This window comes from Monodelphis domestica, chromosome 1 (genome assembly GCF_027887165.1).
Source record: "Monodelphis domestica isolate mMonDom1 chromosome 1, mMonDom1.pri, whole genome shotgun sequence".
Lineage (NCBI taxonomy): Eukaryota > Metazoa > Chordata > Mammalia > Didelphimorphia > Didelphidae > Monodelphis > Monodelphis domestica.
Window position 1 is genome coordinate 286,331,630 of NC_077227.1, and position 14,397 is coordinate 286,346,026.

Below are 14,397 nucleotides of genomic sequence, written 5' to 3' on the forward strand. Positions count from 1 at the left end.
AAAGTTTTAGAAAGAGTTGGATTTGGAATAAGAAGACTTGGTTCAAATTTAGCCTCTGCCAATTAATTTGTATTGCAAGTTATTTAAACTCTGTAAGGCAGCTATAAAATGGAGTTGAACTAGATGAACTATAAAATTTTATATGACCCTAAATCCATTATCAAGCATTCTAAATATTCTAGCTGCATTAATTTTGTTTGTACAAAACCTTTTTGGTTTTGTGTAACTAGGATCATCTACTTTATCTTTTATGATAATTTCTGTCCCATGCTTAATTAAGAATATTCCTTCTTTGTAGGGAAACCATTCATATGGCTTTATGATATATATATATATGTATATATATATAATTATATATAACATATCCTTATGCATGCAAAAATTTAAACAATTTAATTAAAATACTGACTGTATAAAGAATTTTCCTCCTATATAGTTGTTCAGAGTTCCAGATTCCATTGTCCTATTTTTTAATATGAGTTTTTATTTTTGTACATTTGTCCTTTTGGAGCTTATTGTTTATATAGTCTATAAAAGTTAATCCAAACCTAGTTTCTGACAAATTGCTTTCCCATTTTGTCAGGTGGGCAGTACTTATAACCATAGTAAGTATTTTCATGGTTGTTTCTTCTGACTTAATTGTAGTGGGACATAGTAAAATAATATTTTTGGAGAAAGTTTAAATGTCCTAAATTAAGTGGTAAATAATATTTAAATTTTACCTTGATGTGTTGAGTTGTGATTCTTTGTAAATGAGTCAGTACATATAGGGCCAGCAACAATATTTTTAGCAATGTCAGAAAGCACTTTATTAATTTAGATTTTATTTTATCTAGTGTCAGAAATTTGGAGAGTATCACAAAGATGATCCAAGTTCATTCAGATTTTCAGAAACCTTCTCTCTTTACCCACAGGTGAGACCATCACAGAACAACTTATATATTTCAGAATTTCAGGTCCATATTCCCATATGTTTGCTTCATTAATCTGGATCTGTGGTTCCTATTGGGGGTTTGAGATGATGGCCTAGGGGTTTGTGCTTAAAACTCTTTAATGGCATTTTAAACAGAATTTTTCTTAAACCCTTACCTTCTATCCTAGAGTCAATTCTTTGTATTGATTCCAAGGCAGAAGAGCAGTAAGGGCTAGGCAATTGGGTTTAAGTGACTTGCCTTGGGTCATACACCTAGGAAGTCTACAGGGACAAATTTGAATCCAGGACCTCCTATCTGGCCTGGCTCTCAAACCACTGAAACACCCAGCTGCTCCCCTTTAAGCAGTAATTGTTATAGATATGTATGTATATAATTCTTCTCCCCATGGGGGTTCACAAGACTTTATTTTTGATTGATTAATGAGTTTGAATTGGGGAAATCACTCATCTAGATGCTACCTATGAGGAAGGAATTTGTTAAATTTATACAATAGAAATTCTCTACATAATTCATTTGCATCAGATTGCTTAAATAAAATATTTACCTACCTCTCTTCAATAGTGGGACAGAGGTTTGGCTAGTCTATCTGAATTATTGTTTATTTTCATCATAGGAACTTTATCCTTTTTAATATTATAGTGTTAAAGTTGTTTTGATTACATTTTGTGGTCCCCCAGTGCACATTGCCTTCCGCCTGAAACATTGGACTGGTCTGAATTAGGCCTGGCCCAGAATATTTACCATATAGGTAATATAAGCACATTCCTTGGGAAGAACTATGCTTATGACCAGAAAAAAAAATAGATTAATTTTGTCATTGGGTAGTCAAAAGGCCCATAAGACAGAAAACAGGAGAGAAGAGAGAAAAACAAAGTGTGGATAATTCCCAGCCTAGGAAATCAGCCTTAAAATATCTTAGCATTGAGGATGAAATTTGATATATTTTTTGTTAATTCATATTAATTTATAGTGAATTTAATAATCTATTAATGTTAGAGTTTAATGTGCTTGTATTTATTATGATAAAAATGTGCAATATATTATTTAATAAATAACCGGACTTTTTATCTTGTAGTTTATGTTCCATTTACGAAGATCTCCTTTCTTGCAAGTTTTTAACAACAGTCCTGATGAGAGTTCATATTATCGTCATCATTTTATGCGTCAAGATCTGACCCAGTCATTAATCATGATTCAGCCTATTCTTTATGCTTATTCTTTTAGTGGACCTCCTGAGGTAAAAAATTAATGATGATGAAGTTCATATTAATAGTGTAGTAATAAGATTTGGAACTGGAAAGAATTCTAGAAATAATTCTGTCAGTACTTTATGTTTAGCTAATGTTATTTTTTATGCAATATTCTCAGATACATGGCATCATTTGAGCCTTCCAATAACTGAGTATATTTGAACACTTAAATTGATGCTGTATGATTTTGACAATATTGTACTGACTATATGTTCTCTTTGTAGTTTTAATAATTTTTCATCATTTCAGAACTTTCATATAAACCAAATTTAAAAGACTTTATACAAAAGAAATTTGTACATAGGCTTGGAAAGATGTCTTTGCATTTTGGTAAATTAAAAAAAAATTCCTTCTTTTTTCTCTCCCAGCCTGTTCTTCTTGATAGCAGCAGCATCCTTGCAGATCGCATTCTTCTAATGGACACATTCTTCCAGATTTTGATTTATCATGGGGAGGTAAGATTTCATTAGTCTAAAATTAGCATATCTGCTTACAGCAGAATATTTTATTTATAAAAGTTTCTGGTTTTCATTACATAAAATTCTAGATTTAGATCTCTTATGATAAACTGCCTTTCTTATAATAATTTTAAGTTTTGGTATAAGGATCACTTTTTACTTATCTGTCAAATGTGTATAGTATATATGCTACTTCTCTTCTAAATTTCCAGAAGATTTTGCTTTTACTTCACTTCACTGAAAACAGGACATCAAGAGGATATTTTGAGGGGATTAGTTTACATTTTTTGAAGGATAGTATTCATGTTTAATTTTTTCAAAAGGCTTTTTTACCATTGCAAGAAGGAAGTTAGATGGCTAATTTTCATTGCACTGGGAATTCTCACTGCTTATGAGAGGTGAATGTGTAGGAAGCAATTTGCTTCTTCACATATTTTCAGTGGCATAGATAACCCTTGATTCCACCTAATAATAAAAGTATTGCTAAAAGTATCTGAAGTGCAGTATAACAGGGTGAAGCCAAGATGGTGGATTAGTAACAAGAAAAGCTGAAACTGCTCTGACTATGCTTCCAAACAAATCTTAAAAAAGCACCTAGGGGGCAGCTGGGTAGCTCAGTGGATTGAGAACCAGGCCTAGAGATGGGAGGTCCTAGGTTCAAATTTGACCTCAGACACTTCCCAGTTGTGTAACCCTGGGCAAGTCACTTAACCCCCATTGCCTAGCCCTTACCACTCTTCTGCCTTGGAGCCAATACACAGTATTGATACCAAGACAGAAGGTAAGGGTTAAAAAATAAAAAAGCACCTCAGAATGTCAGAAGTCAAAAACCCACAGCAAAGATGAGTGAGGAGGCCCTCCCATTGAACACAACAGAAGGCAGTGAGAAACAATTTTCATGGGATAAGGAGGAACTGAAAGCAAAACTGCACACAAAGGAGTGCTGGCCAACCACCCCACCACCTAGTGTGCCAGGTTCTGAACTTGGGTATAGGCCAACTTTGGGATCCTGGGGCATGGGCTACACCAACAACAGAGTACTCCAGGCCTACTCCTTGAAGTCCCGGGCCCTGACACCAGCCTGCAATGAGACCCAGAAGTCCATAGCACTTAGCCCTTTTAAACCTGGCTGTAGGGAGACCTAGCCCCAGGGCAAAGTAGCTCACAGTGAAGTGTAGTTCAGGATTTGTTAACTTCTAACTGCCCTCTGTTTGATAAGTAAAACTTTGTAGTACTGACTGAGCCAAGAAGGGTTGTTTTGCGTTTTGGCTTCAGATTTTTCTTCTTTATGCAACTTGTCAGTATGCTTTTAAAAGCTATTAATATGCAGTTGATAGTACTTTGTGCTTATTTTTTTGACTATAGATATAAAACTATTGTGTGAACTTGGGCTTAGAGAGATTGATCTATAAAATTTAAAATATATAATGATAATGCTCTAAAATTCAAAGCTGTATTTAACTCTGGTTAATTCAATAAGCTGGCGATATACTTTGAGTACTTGGAGGGAGGCTATATTACAGTTATTTCTTTTTTTAAGTTAATTTATTTAGTCAATTTAGAACATTATTCCTTGGTTACAAAGATTATATTATTTCCCTCCCTCCCCTGCCCTCACCCTTCCCGCAGCCGACACACAATTTCATTGGGTATTACATGTGTAATCATGTATCAAAACCTGATCAAAACCTATTTCCATGCTGTTGGTATTTGCATTAGGATGTTCATTCAGAGTCTACATCCCCAACCATAACCCTTCAATTCCATGTATTCAAGCAGTTGTTTTTCTTTGGTGTTTTTACTCCCACAGTGTTTCCCCTGAATAGTGGTTTTTCTCGTAGATTCCTCCAAGTTGTTCAGGGCACTGCATTGCCACTAATGGAGAAGTCCATTACATTCGATTGTACCACAGTGTATTGGTCTCTGTGTATATACAGTTATTTCTTAAAGGGATTAATTAAAAAACAATTCTATTTTTGTTTTCCTATGTTAAATAATTTTTGCCCCAACAAATTCCTTCTAACCTTCCCCCAACTAAATTAGCATTAAAATATATATTGACTGGTAGCAGGGAGAGAAAGAGACATGGTATGTTCTAGGGAAAATAGATAACACAGAATTAACAGTTCAGTAGCTATTGGTACGGTTCTCAACAACAGGATCTCAGTAAAAAACTCTAGTTACTCAGCTCCATCTTTCTTAAAGTCCTGTAGATCAGAGTTGTCAAATATGTAGCAAGCAACATTCCTGTGTTCACCCTGAATCAGATTAAAATATAATTGCAGGGGCAGATAGTGGATAGAGTACCAGATCTGGAGTCAGTAGAATCTGGGTTCAAATTTGGCCTCAAGACACTTTCTAGCTGTGTGACCCTGGCCAAGTTCCTTTGTTCCACTTGCCTAGCCCTTTCTGCTCTTGTCTTAGAATTGATACTAAGACAGAAGGTAAAGATTTAAAAAACATAATTGGGAAATATTTAACAGAAAAATGAAAATTAAAACAATTAACATGTGATTTTCTAAGTCTGTATGCTTGCAAGGATCCTAATATATCATTTAGCAGCCCCTATTTCCATTTGAGTTTGACACCAATGCTGTAAATGATCATAACTTTACCAAGATCTGGTCTTTTGAACACCATTTTAAATCATGGTCATAGACAAAGTGAGCCTTCAAGCATTTGAGGAGTTAGCTTTTTGCTAAGATCACAATGAAAATGACATGCATCATGGAGAATACATGCCACTTGAGCATTTATTTTATTGGTTTTCCTAAATTTACCTGTTCTATAAAATGCTGTAATTCTTTTTGATAAAATCTTTCTAATAATGTATTGGTTTCAAGTACCAGGGGAAATCCTCATAAAAGGACCTCTCCAAGTAAGGAAATGTCTCTTTTACAAAAGACATTGAAGTTCTCTTATTTTAGTCTCACATATTACTTCAGTCAAAGGGTGAGTCACTTCAGTGAAAAGTCTAGTCTGATTAATTGCTTATTTTGTGGTTTTTTAGAGAAGAAACTTCAGAACTTTCTATTTTAATTTATTCTGTGAACTTTTTTTGGTGTTGTGGACTCTTCTGATAGTTTGGTGAGAGTTAGGGAGCATTTCTCAGAATAATGTTTTTAAAAGTTTAAAATAAAATGCATAGAACAATAAAATAAATCAATACTGAAATAGAATTGTCAAACTAAAAAAAAAGTTCACAGATCTCAGGTTAAAAACCCCAGTTTTGGCAACTTATGATTTTTCATACTAGAGAGATAAATACTCATAAGCAGTAGTTAAATTTTTCCTATTGTGTTTTCTAAAGTTTTTCTTTAACCTTCTCTTCACCTTGAAAATATTTGATGCACCAGAAATGAAAAATGAAAATTTAATTTATATTTTTAACTTAGACCATAGCACAATGGCGCAAATCAGGTTACCAAGACATGCCAGAATATGAAAATTTCCGCCACCTCCTGCAAGCCCCAGTAGATGATGCCCAAGAAATTCTTCATTCCAGATTTCCAATGCCACGGTATATTGATACAGAACATGGAGGCAGCCAGGTAAATAGTTTTATTTTATAGACATACTTCTTCATAGGATAGATTCTTTTTATCTTTGTTTGGGGAAAAAATAGAAAAAAAAACTCCTTGTAACACATGTATAGTCAAGAAAACAAATTTGCATGTTGGCCATGTCGAAAAACAATGTCTTTTTTTCCATCTGAAATACAATGATTGTCTCTCTGGAGACGATTCAACATTTATCCTTTAGAAATATGGTTGTTTACTGCATTGATCACAGTTCTTAAATATCCCAAAGTTGTTTTTTATAATGTTGCTTTTGTATAAATTGTTCTCCTGGTTCTTGTTACTTCCTTCTTCTTCAGTTCATACATGCTTTCTTAGATTTCTCTGAAGCTGTTCCTTTTGTAATTTCTTTCAGTACATTCTTATAACTTAATTTGTTCATTTTCTAGCTGATGAGCAGCCATATTGTTTCCCATTCTTTTTTTCTCCAAAAATAAAGAGCTGCTGTAAATATTAGGCATCTCATTGTTATAATTGGTAGTGTTGAATTTGGCACCAGAAAGACCCACATTCAAAGTCCAAGTTGGAAATTTACTATGTGTGTGACACTGGTCAAGTCACTTAACTTTTCTCACCCTCAGTTTCTTTATCTATAAAATAGGGATGATAATAGCACCTATGTCACAGGGGTATTTTCTGGATCAATAGAGATAACATATAAAGTGCTTTGTAAACCATAAAACACTATATAAATGCTAGCTGTCATCATTATCATCATTGATATCATCATCAGCATCATCTCTTAAAATTTTAGAACTGATCCTTAAATTGAGTCAACTTATTTTCTGTGATCCTTTTGATTCTTAGTTACCTAGACATTTAATTCCTATGTGAATTCAAGTCCAAATTATAAAACTTTTCCTAATTATTTGAACTTTTCCCATTTCAAAACTTATACCCACTTATTTGCCTGTGGTAAATCTAAATTAAGCGCTACAACCCTGGGTTCATCCTAAGGGCATTCCTCAGTCAGTATGCTACCACTAAGTTGTTTAAATCCCATCTGGATAGTCACCCTTATTATTGTCAATAACTGAAGACAAAAAGGAGTCCCTTTTCAGTAAACTTGGCTAACCACCACTTGAACTATTTGGACATTTAGTCATTCTGATTTGCTCCTAGAGACTTTAGTGAGTCATAGATCTGCTTAGGAAATCTACAACTATTCTAAAAGTTAATCTCAGTGTTGCTCTCTAATGTAATATAGGGTGTAGACTGAAACAGAGCAACTTTTCTTTTTTTTTTCTTCCCTCAAATTATCTTGAATTTATTTCTATTTATTTTGCACATACATCATGCTTATCTTTGTATATGTTGTACATGTTGCTTCTTGTAAACTTTTGAGGGTAGGGACTGTTTTGTTTTTGATCCCTAGCATTTGTCTGTGTCTGCCAAATGGTAAGCACTTAATAAATACTGATTGGTTGTTCAGTGGCAGAGGGAAGTTCAGGCAGAGAGGAGTGTGCCCATTCCTCCTGACTGGCATATATGTAGGCTTTAGAACAAGTGAGGAAAAAGGCCTTGATCAATTTAGATACCTTTGAAAATCATTGGATGAACTGAAATGATGTTGCCTAAGAAATGTGTATGAATTAGTTTTGAGGAGCTTGGTTGTGTTGTGTGGGGCTTGTATAAAATCAGGGTGCTAGTTTGGAAGTAGGGATTTGAGTATCTGGCAGCAAAGGAAAGAGAGGTGCTCCTGAGAAGGAACTGAGTGAAGAGGGGAAGGCTGGAGCCTCAGGCCCTACCCTCCAGATTGGAGGAGGATTTAGTGAACTTTGGAGGACCAATGAAAAGGGGACTTACTTGAGCTTGGAGAGCATGTGTGGTAAAAGAGGAGCCATGGAAGTTCTTGCTCTCCTTTGTAGGGCATGCATGATGTTTTCTTTTGGTATGGTGTAGCATTCTGTTAGACTGCTTGTAGAGCCTTGAACCTTTCTTTGCTCATCCTCTCTGGGCTGCCCTTATCTGCTAATGTAGACACTGTCCTAGGATGCTGCTGGGATGTTAAGGAAAAGTCCAAGTCCTCTGTAGTTCATTCACTAGGTCCTCTCCCTTGACTGCTAGAATGTAAATACCTGCAACCAAGAAGGTTACTATTAGTAATTATAATAATAATAGCCAACATTTATATGGTGATTTTAGATTTGCAAAGTTCTTTATAAACCTAGCTGACAAATTGTAACAGTATTTATAAGTTCACTTATAACACTGATGGGGCTGTGTGTGTGTGTGTGAGTGTGTGATTGTCCACTAAAGAAGAAGAAAAAAATCACATTTCATTTTCAAGTTGAATGGCAAATCTTTGAGTCATTGTATAGTGCTGGTCCTTTTTAAAGAAGTGGCAAATTCAAGACAGTTCAGCCTTGTTAACAATATTGGCAGGGATAGCTATGTGGTTCAGTGGATTGAGAGCTAGGCCTGGAGACAGAAAGTCCTGGGTTCAAATGTGGCCTCAGACACTTCTTAGCTATCTGATTAGGCAAGTCACTTGACCCCCATTGCCTAGCCCTTACCACTCTTCTGCCTTTGAAACAATACACAATAGATAAGATAGAAGGTAAAGGTTTAAAATAAAACACCCCCCCCCCCAATATTGACCATCTTATTCCAATCACATGACCATTACTGTTTCCTTTCTGAGACTTCTTGTTCTGATGAGGTAAGTGAGTGAAACACATGTAATTATGTCCCCCTCCAAGGAGATGAGATAATCAGATGTCAGGTGACAATTAAAAAAGATTAACATTATCAAGGATGGCTATAAATCATCATGCTCTTAACAACTTGACACTTCTGATAATGTTTTAGACTAGTACTGATTTTTTTCTAATTGGACAACACAGTTTTTGACACAAGAAATATTCTTTGTCACTATGTATATATATATATATATGTTTTAGTTTTTGGAAAGAAAATATTTGGGGGATAGAAAATACTGGTAATATTGAAGGAATTTATATCTTAAAGTATAACTGATTGTCATTAAAAAATTAAAAATAATTGTACAAGAAAACTTTTAAGGAGAAATTAAGGTAATTTACTAATGTCTTCTGTAACTTTTAAAAACTATTTTTTATGACATTTTTTTTCCTCTTTGTTTCAAAGGCCCGATTTCTGCTTTCAAAAGTCAATCCTTCTCAGACACATAACAATATGTATGCTTGGGGACAGGTAAGTGTAAATACTTTTAAAAAAATCTTCTATGGAGAAAAAATTTTTTAAAAATTAATTTGTATTTCTCCTCCTTCTTGTTCTTCTACCATCCACTGAGAAAGCAAGCAATTATACATATCAATTATATATGTGAAATCAATGTAAAATATTTCTGTGTTTCAAAGAAAATAAAACCAAAAAAGCAAGAATTTTAAAGGTAAAAAGTATGCTTCATTTCATATAGGTCTTCCTAGGTTTTTTTGAAACCATCCTGCTTGTCATTTTCTTATAGCACAATTCCATCACCATCATATTGTTTAGTCTTTCCCCAACTGATCGTCATCCTTCTAACTCCCAATTCTTTGCCAGCACAAAAAGAGCTGCTATAATTTTTTTTTTACATATGGGTCTTTGTCCCTTTTTTTTTTTTTGGCTTCTTTTGGATACAGATCTAATAGTGGTATTGCTGGGTCAAGGGTATGCATAGTTTTATAGCCTTTTGGGCTTAGTTCCAAATTGTTCCCTAGAATGGTTGGACCAGTTCACAATTCCACCAGGAGTTCATTAGTATACTTCATAAATAGCATATTTTAAAATGATTTTTGTATGTTTTTATAGTTTTTCTTTTATGGTAAGAGTGGATCCTTCTCCTCATCCCAAATTCTACCCTCATAGCTCTTCTATTTAAATACACTAATATGAATGAAATCTATATTGGAAAACCTATGAAAAAGAGTAGAAAACAGGATTCATTTTTTAGCCAGTCATAAAAAAATGTAGAAGTTAAGTATGCAGGATAAATAGAAGGAGCTTTAGTAAGGCAAGTATCAGGTAGCATACATTGTGAGAGAAATGAATTATCATAAATAAAACTTAAATAGTAATTGACTAGAGTAACTAGTCCTGGGTTTTGAGTAAGAACCAGACAGAAAACTAGAGGCAAAGGTATGTAATTAGCAGACATGGCTGGGCAGATACCCACTTTTTGGGTAGACAGAGGCCAAAAACATTGATTAGTGTCCTCTGTCTTACGTCCTATCTTTTCTTAGAGGCTCCTCAAGTCACTCTGCTTAAGTCTGTGGTCATTCTTGCTAGACTATCAAAATGCATTTTTTGACACTTGGCATATAGTAGATTTTAAAATGTGTATGTTTGTCTCTTATGTGGAGAATGCCATGTAGTAGCCAACCTAGTCTTAAAATTTTTGCCTTCCAATTACCTAGTTTGTGCTTTATGTATACTTAGTTCTGTTGTTATTCATTAAATATTTTTTTTATTGAAAAGGTAGACTATAATCTCTGTAGGTAAACTGAATCTAAGATTGAAATCCAGTTATAGAAAATACCAATGGGAATGCCTTTAGTAATCATCTTCCATAATTATTTTATGGGGAAGATTAACCAGGAAGCCATTTTTCTTAAGTACTAAATGAAAGAATGGGTTTTTTAACTGGAACAAAAGTTAATTTTGCTTCAAGGAAGAACTTTTTTTTGGTTGTTAAACATGATAATGATTTCTTAATAGAGAATGTTTCTCTGATGGTCTTTTAAAGTAGGATAGTTGATTACCTTTGACAGTTTATATATTATTTCTTGGAACCACAAGAAATATTTAGATGGCCTGTGAGGTCCTTTCTGGCATATGATACAGTGAGAATCGCATCATTGTTCTCAGCACTATTTTAGGCAGGAGAATGTTTTATACCGCCTTCTAAAAAATCCCATCTTATTTTGGTAGTCAAGTTCATTAAATATTACAGTGTTAGGAATCTGATAGTCAATGAATCATATGATTATTTTTAGCAGCAAGAGTAAAGAAAAATTTGTATAACAGTTTTGGAAATAGATTTATAATCTCATCTACAAAGCCCTCATCAGTGAAATAGGAATAATAATAGCATTTATATTTGTTTGAAAGGATATCATGAGTTTATAAATGTAAAGCACTTTGCAAACTGTCAAGCACTATTTAAATGAGAACTATTATCACTAGGGATTAAAATTTTTTTAAATTCTAATTATCTACAAGGGGCCAGTAGAGGGCACCTATGTGACAGTGTTTTTAAAACTATATGGCTTTAGTCTCTTTTTCTGTGGCAACACATGGTATTCTCTGCTTTACAAATGATCTTGCTAAATTATTTTAAAATATTAACTTTTGTTCTTAAGGCTATTTAACAAGAAGAGAAAAATATGTATCTCTTTTGAGTTGTAGAACCAACTCTTAAATATTTATGAAATAAGAGTCTCATATTGGCATAGGCATTCTTAGAGTTGGGTATTTACAATAAATTGGAAAAATCCATGTCTGCATTTACCTTGCACAGATGGCAGCAAAAATAGATCTAGGAGCATGGTGAGATTTGTGGGGAAGGGAAATAAAATTTATAATAGTAAAAGCGACAAGAAAGAGAAAAAAACGATATGAAGAATTACTGTTAAGTCATTTCCAAACCATTTAATGATTCTCAAATCATGGTTTTTGGATAATATTTTAACTATTTGGTCTAGTGTTATATTGTGTTAAGTTGACTTGGACAAAGTTTATAAATTTTATGTAGAATGAAGAAAATTGATATTATAAAATAGTTTTTCAAATTTCAGTGACATTATGAAATAATTCAAGTTTTTAGATAGAAGCATAGTTATGCTTATGTGTCAGACAGGAACCATAAGAGGAATAAATTTTAATTCTAAGGCCTAGGTATGAATTACTTTGAAAGGAGTAAAACAGATGGCCTCTAAGGTCCTTTCCAGCCCTAAATCTATAAATCTCTAATGTTTTAGAATGTCATTATGAGGAACTATAGCTCCTACTTTTCAACAGGACACAGCAAACTGACAAATGTAACTGTTGGAAGACTTTTTAAAGTAGCCTTCCTGCTCCCCTCTCCCATGAAGAGTTTTTTTTAGATACTATTGAAAAAAAAGATAGCTATTTTCCATTTTTGTTAGCTTGCATTTGGACTTGCTTTAAAAAGTTATTAAAACCCTTACCTTTCTTCTTAGAATCTAAGGCAGAAGATCAGTAAGGGCTAGGCAATTGGGGTTAAGTGACTTGCTCAGGGTCACACATCTGGGAAGCATCTAAGCCAGATTTGAACCCAGACCTCCTGTCTCTAGGCCTGGCTCTCAATTCACTGAGCCACCCAGCTGTAGAGTTCAACAAGGCATCTTAAAACTATTTGCTGCCCAACTATTATGCAAAGATACCACAAAAGGAAAAAAAAAACTTGATAAATATATTCTTAATGTATTGAATTCACAATTATATCCAACTTTTAAAAACAAACAGGAATTTTAAATAAGTCCACAAAAAGGACCATAGATTTAATGCTGAAAGGGAGAATTCAGGTTTCTCTTTTAAATAAATAAGATTATATGAGAAGGATATTTTTATATATTACAAATTAGGTTGTAATACTTCTTTAAAGATTGGGATGGGTATGGAAAAGATGGTGCTTAAAAAATACATCCCTGAATATGTTGATCATTTAATCTGGACTTTCTAGAGTACCACATTTTTCTTGAACCATATTTTTCTTTTTCGGTAGGAGTCCGGAGCACCTATTCTCACAGATGATGTTAGTTTACAAGTTTTTATGGATCATCTAAAGAAACTTGCTGTATCAAGTGCTGCTTGAAGTTGCTGAACATATTTGAAGATACAAAATATGAAGTGATGTTTCAACGTTATTCCTTCCCCTTTTCAGCTTATTTCTTTGAACCAACTCTTATGTCCTTAGATTGAGTTATTATGATTTATGAGACAGTTCATGGGGTGAAAGTTCATTTTTATATATTATGTTGGAGTTTAATTAGAGCAATAAGAACAAATTTTCTTTGCTTGCTACAGTATTATATCCAATATAGAGATTTAAAATCTTTGTAACTTGATTTTTTTAAGGTTGAAAATATAATTTTGCCTTGAATTATAGAGCTATGACCTATGGTACATGGCAGACAAATCCAAAGTGTAACTGAGTTACTGATGACCTCATGAAAACTTTTGTGTTTCTTAATTTTTCACAAAAAGCGAACAAAAACAAATGTAAGACCTCAAACTTTTCTGTCAATTCGTTGAATATATATTTGCAATAATGTGCATTTTGTGTCTTGTTTGCTTTCTGCTAAACCAACAGGTCTACTTTTAAAATAGCCTGTTTTGGAATTATTTAATTTTGTGTGTTATATAATTTTTTGATAATTGTTTTTTTTGTTCTTTACTTTAAAATATGAACAAAAATTGCTGGTAAAGAATAACTTTTGTAGCAACTACTCACAGAAAGCATATAGAACTCTCACAAAGCATCCTTCTTTGTGATTAAACACTACATAAACAGTCGAAAAAGTAGAAGGTTAAGAAATAAACCACTTTTAGACTGTACATGGGCAAAACAATCTGTGACTGTTATAGCTAGCATAACCAAATTTAGTTTTGACTCCCTAGTCCATGGTTTTCTATGTTTTTCAAAGATAAAATTTTATTTTTATTATAGTCTTTACTATTTTAATGCTATTGTGCAAGTTTACACATATCCTTTGTTTCCACTTCCTTTATGTGATAAATTCATTGAGGTTGTGGTTTTTGTTGAAACAGTATTGTATGGCCTTTTGCTTAATTATAATGTCTGGTTAAACTGGGATCTATCCCATTTTAGAACTTAATATTCATCTTATCAATTAAAGTTTACTTGTAGTAAATAAGTTTGAATTGCTAAATCCAGATGAATTTTGACAATGAATTTGAATTTGCTGTGTCAAATAAAAGATTGTGCATTGTCAGATGTTTAGAAATTCAATTTTTGATGGCTATATTTACACAAACCTAGTTGTATTGCTGGTATGATAGGGTTTTTTCTGTTTACATATTATGTGAATTCTGATGAAAACAGTTGCTCTCTTCCCATTTGTTTCAATGAAATTGAGCTCCTTTGAATCAAAAAATCAGCAAGTACACACTTCCATTTCCTTTTCTCTCTTTTCCCTCCTCCCTTTTATTTGGAGTCTGATAGTTTGAC

At 33.4% G+C, this 14,397-nt stretch overlaps 1 protein-coding gene across 2 annotated transcripts in view; it reads left to right on the forward strand.

The window, feature by feature from the left end:
* The window catches only part of SEC23A (SEC23 homolog A, COPII coat complex component), an 81,780-nt gene extending 67,607 nt beyond the window's left edge, over positions 1 to 14,173 (forward strand). For both annotated transcript variants that reach the window (XM_007473180.3, XM_056810999.1), the window contains exons 15-20: positions 837 to 914; positions 2,011 to 2,172; positions 2,554 to 2,640; positions 6,039 to 6,194; positions 9,330 to 9,395; positions 12,931 to 14,173. In XM_007473180.3, the coding sequence (XP_007473242.1) occupies positions 837 to 914; positions 2,011 to 2,172; positions 2,554 to 2,640; positions 6,039 to 6,194; positions 9,330 to 9,395; positions 12,931 to 13,020 (639 nt within the window). In that variant the 3' untranslated portion in view covers positions 13,021 to 14,173. The remainder of the gene's footprint in view (positions 1 to 836; positions 915 to 2,010; positions 2,173 to 2,553; positions 2,641 to 6,038; positions 6,195 to 9,329; positions 9,396 to 12,930) is intronic.
* The last annotated feature ends 224 nt before the right edge of the window (positions 14,174 to 14,397 follow it).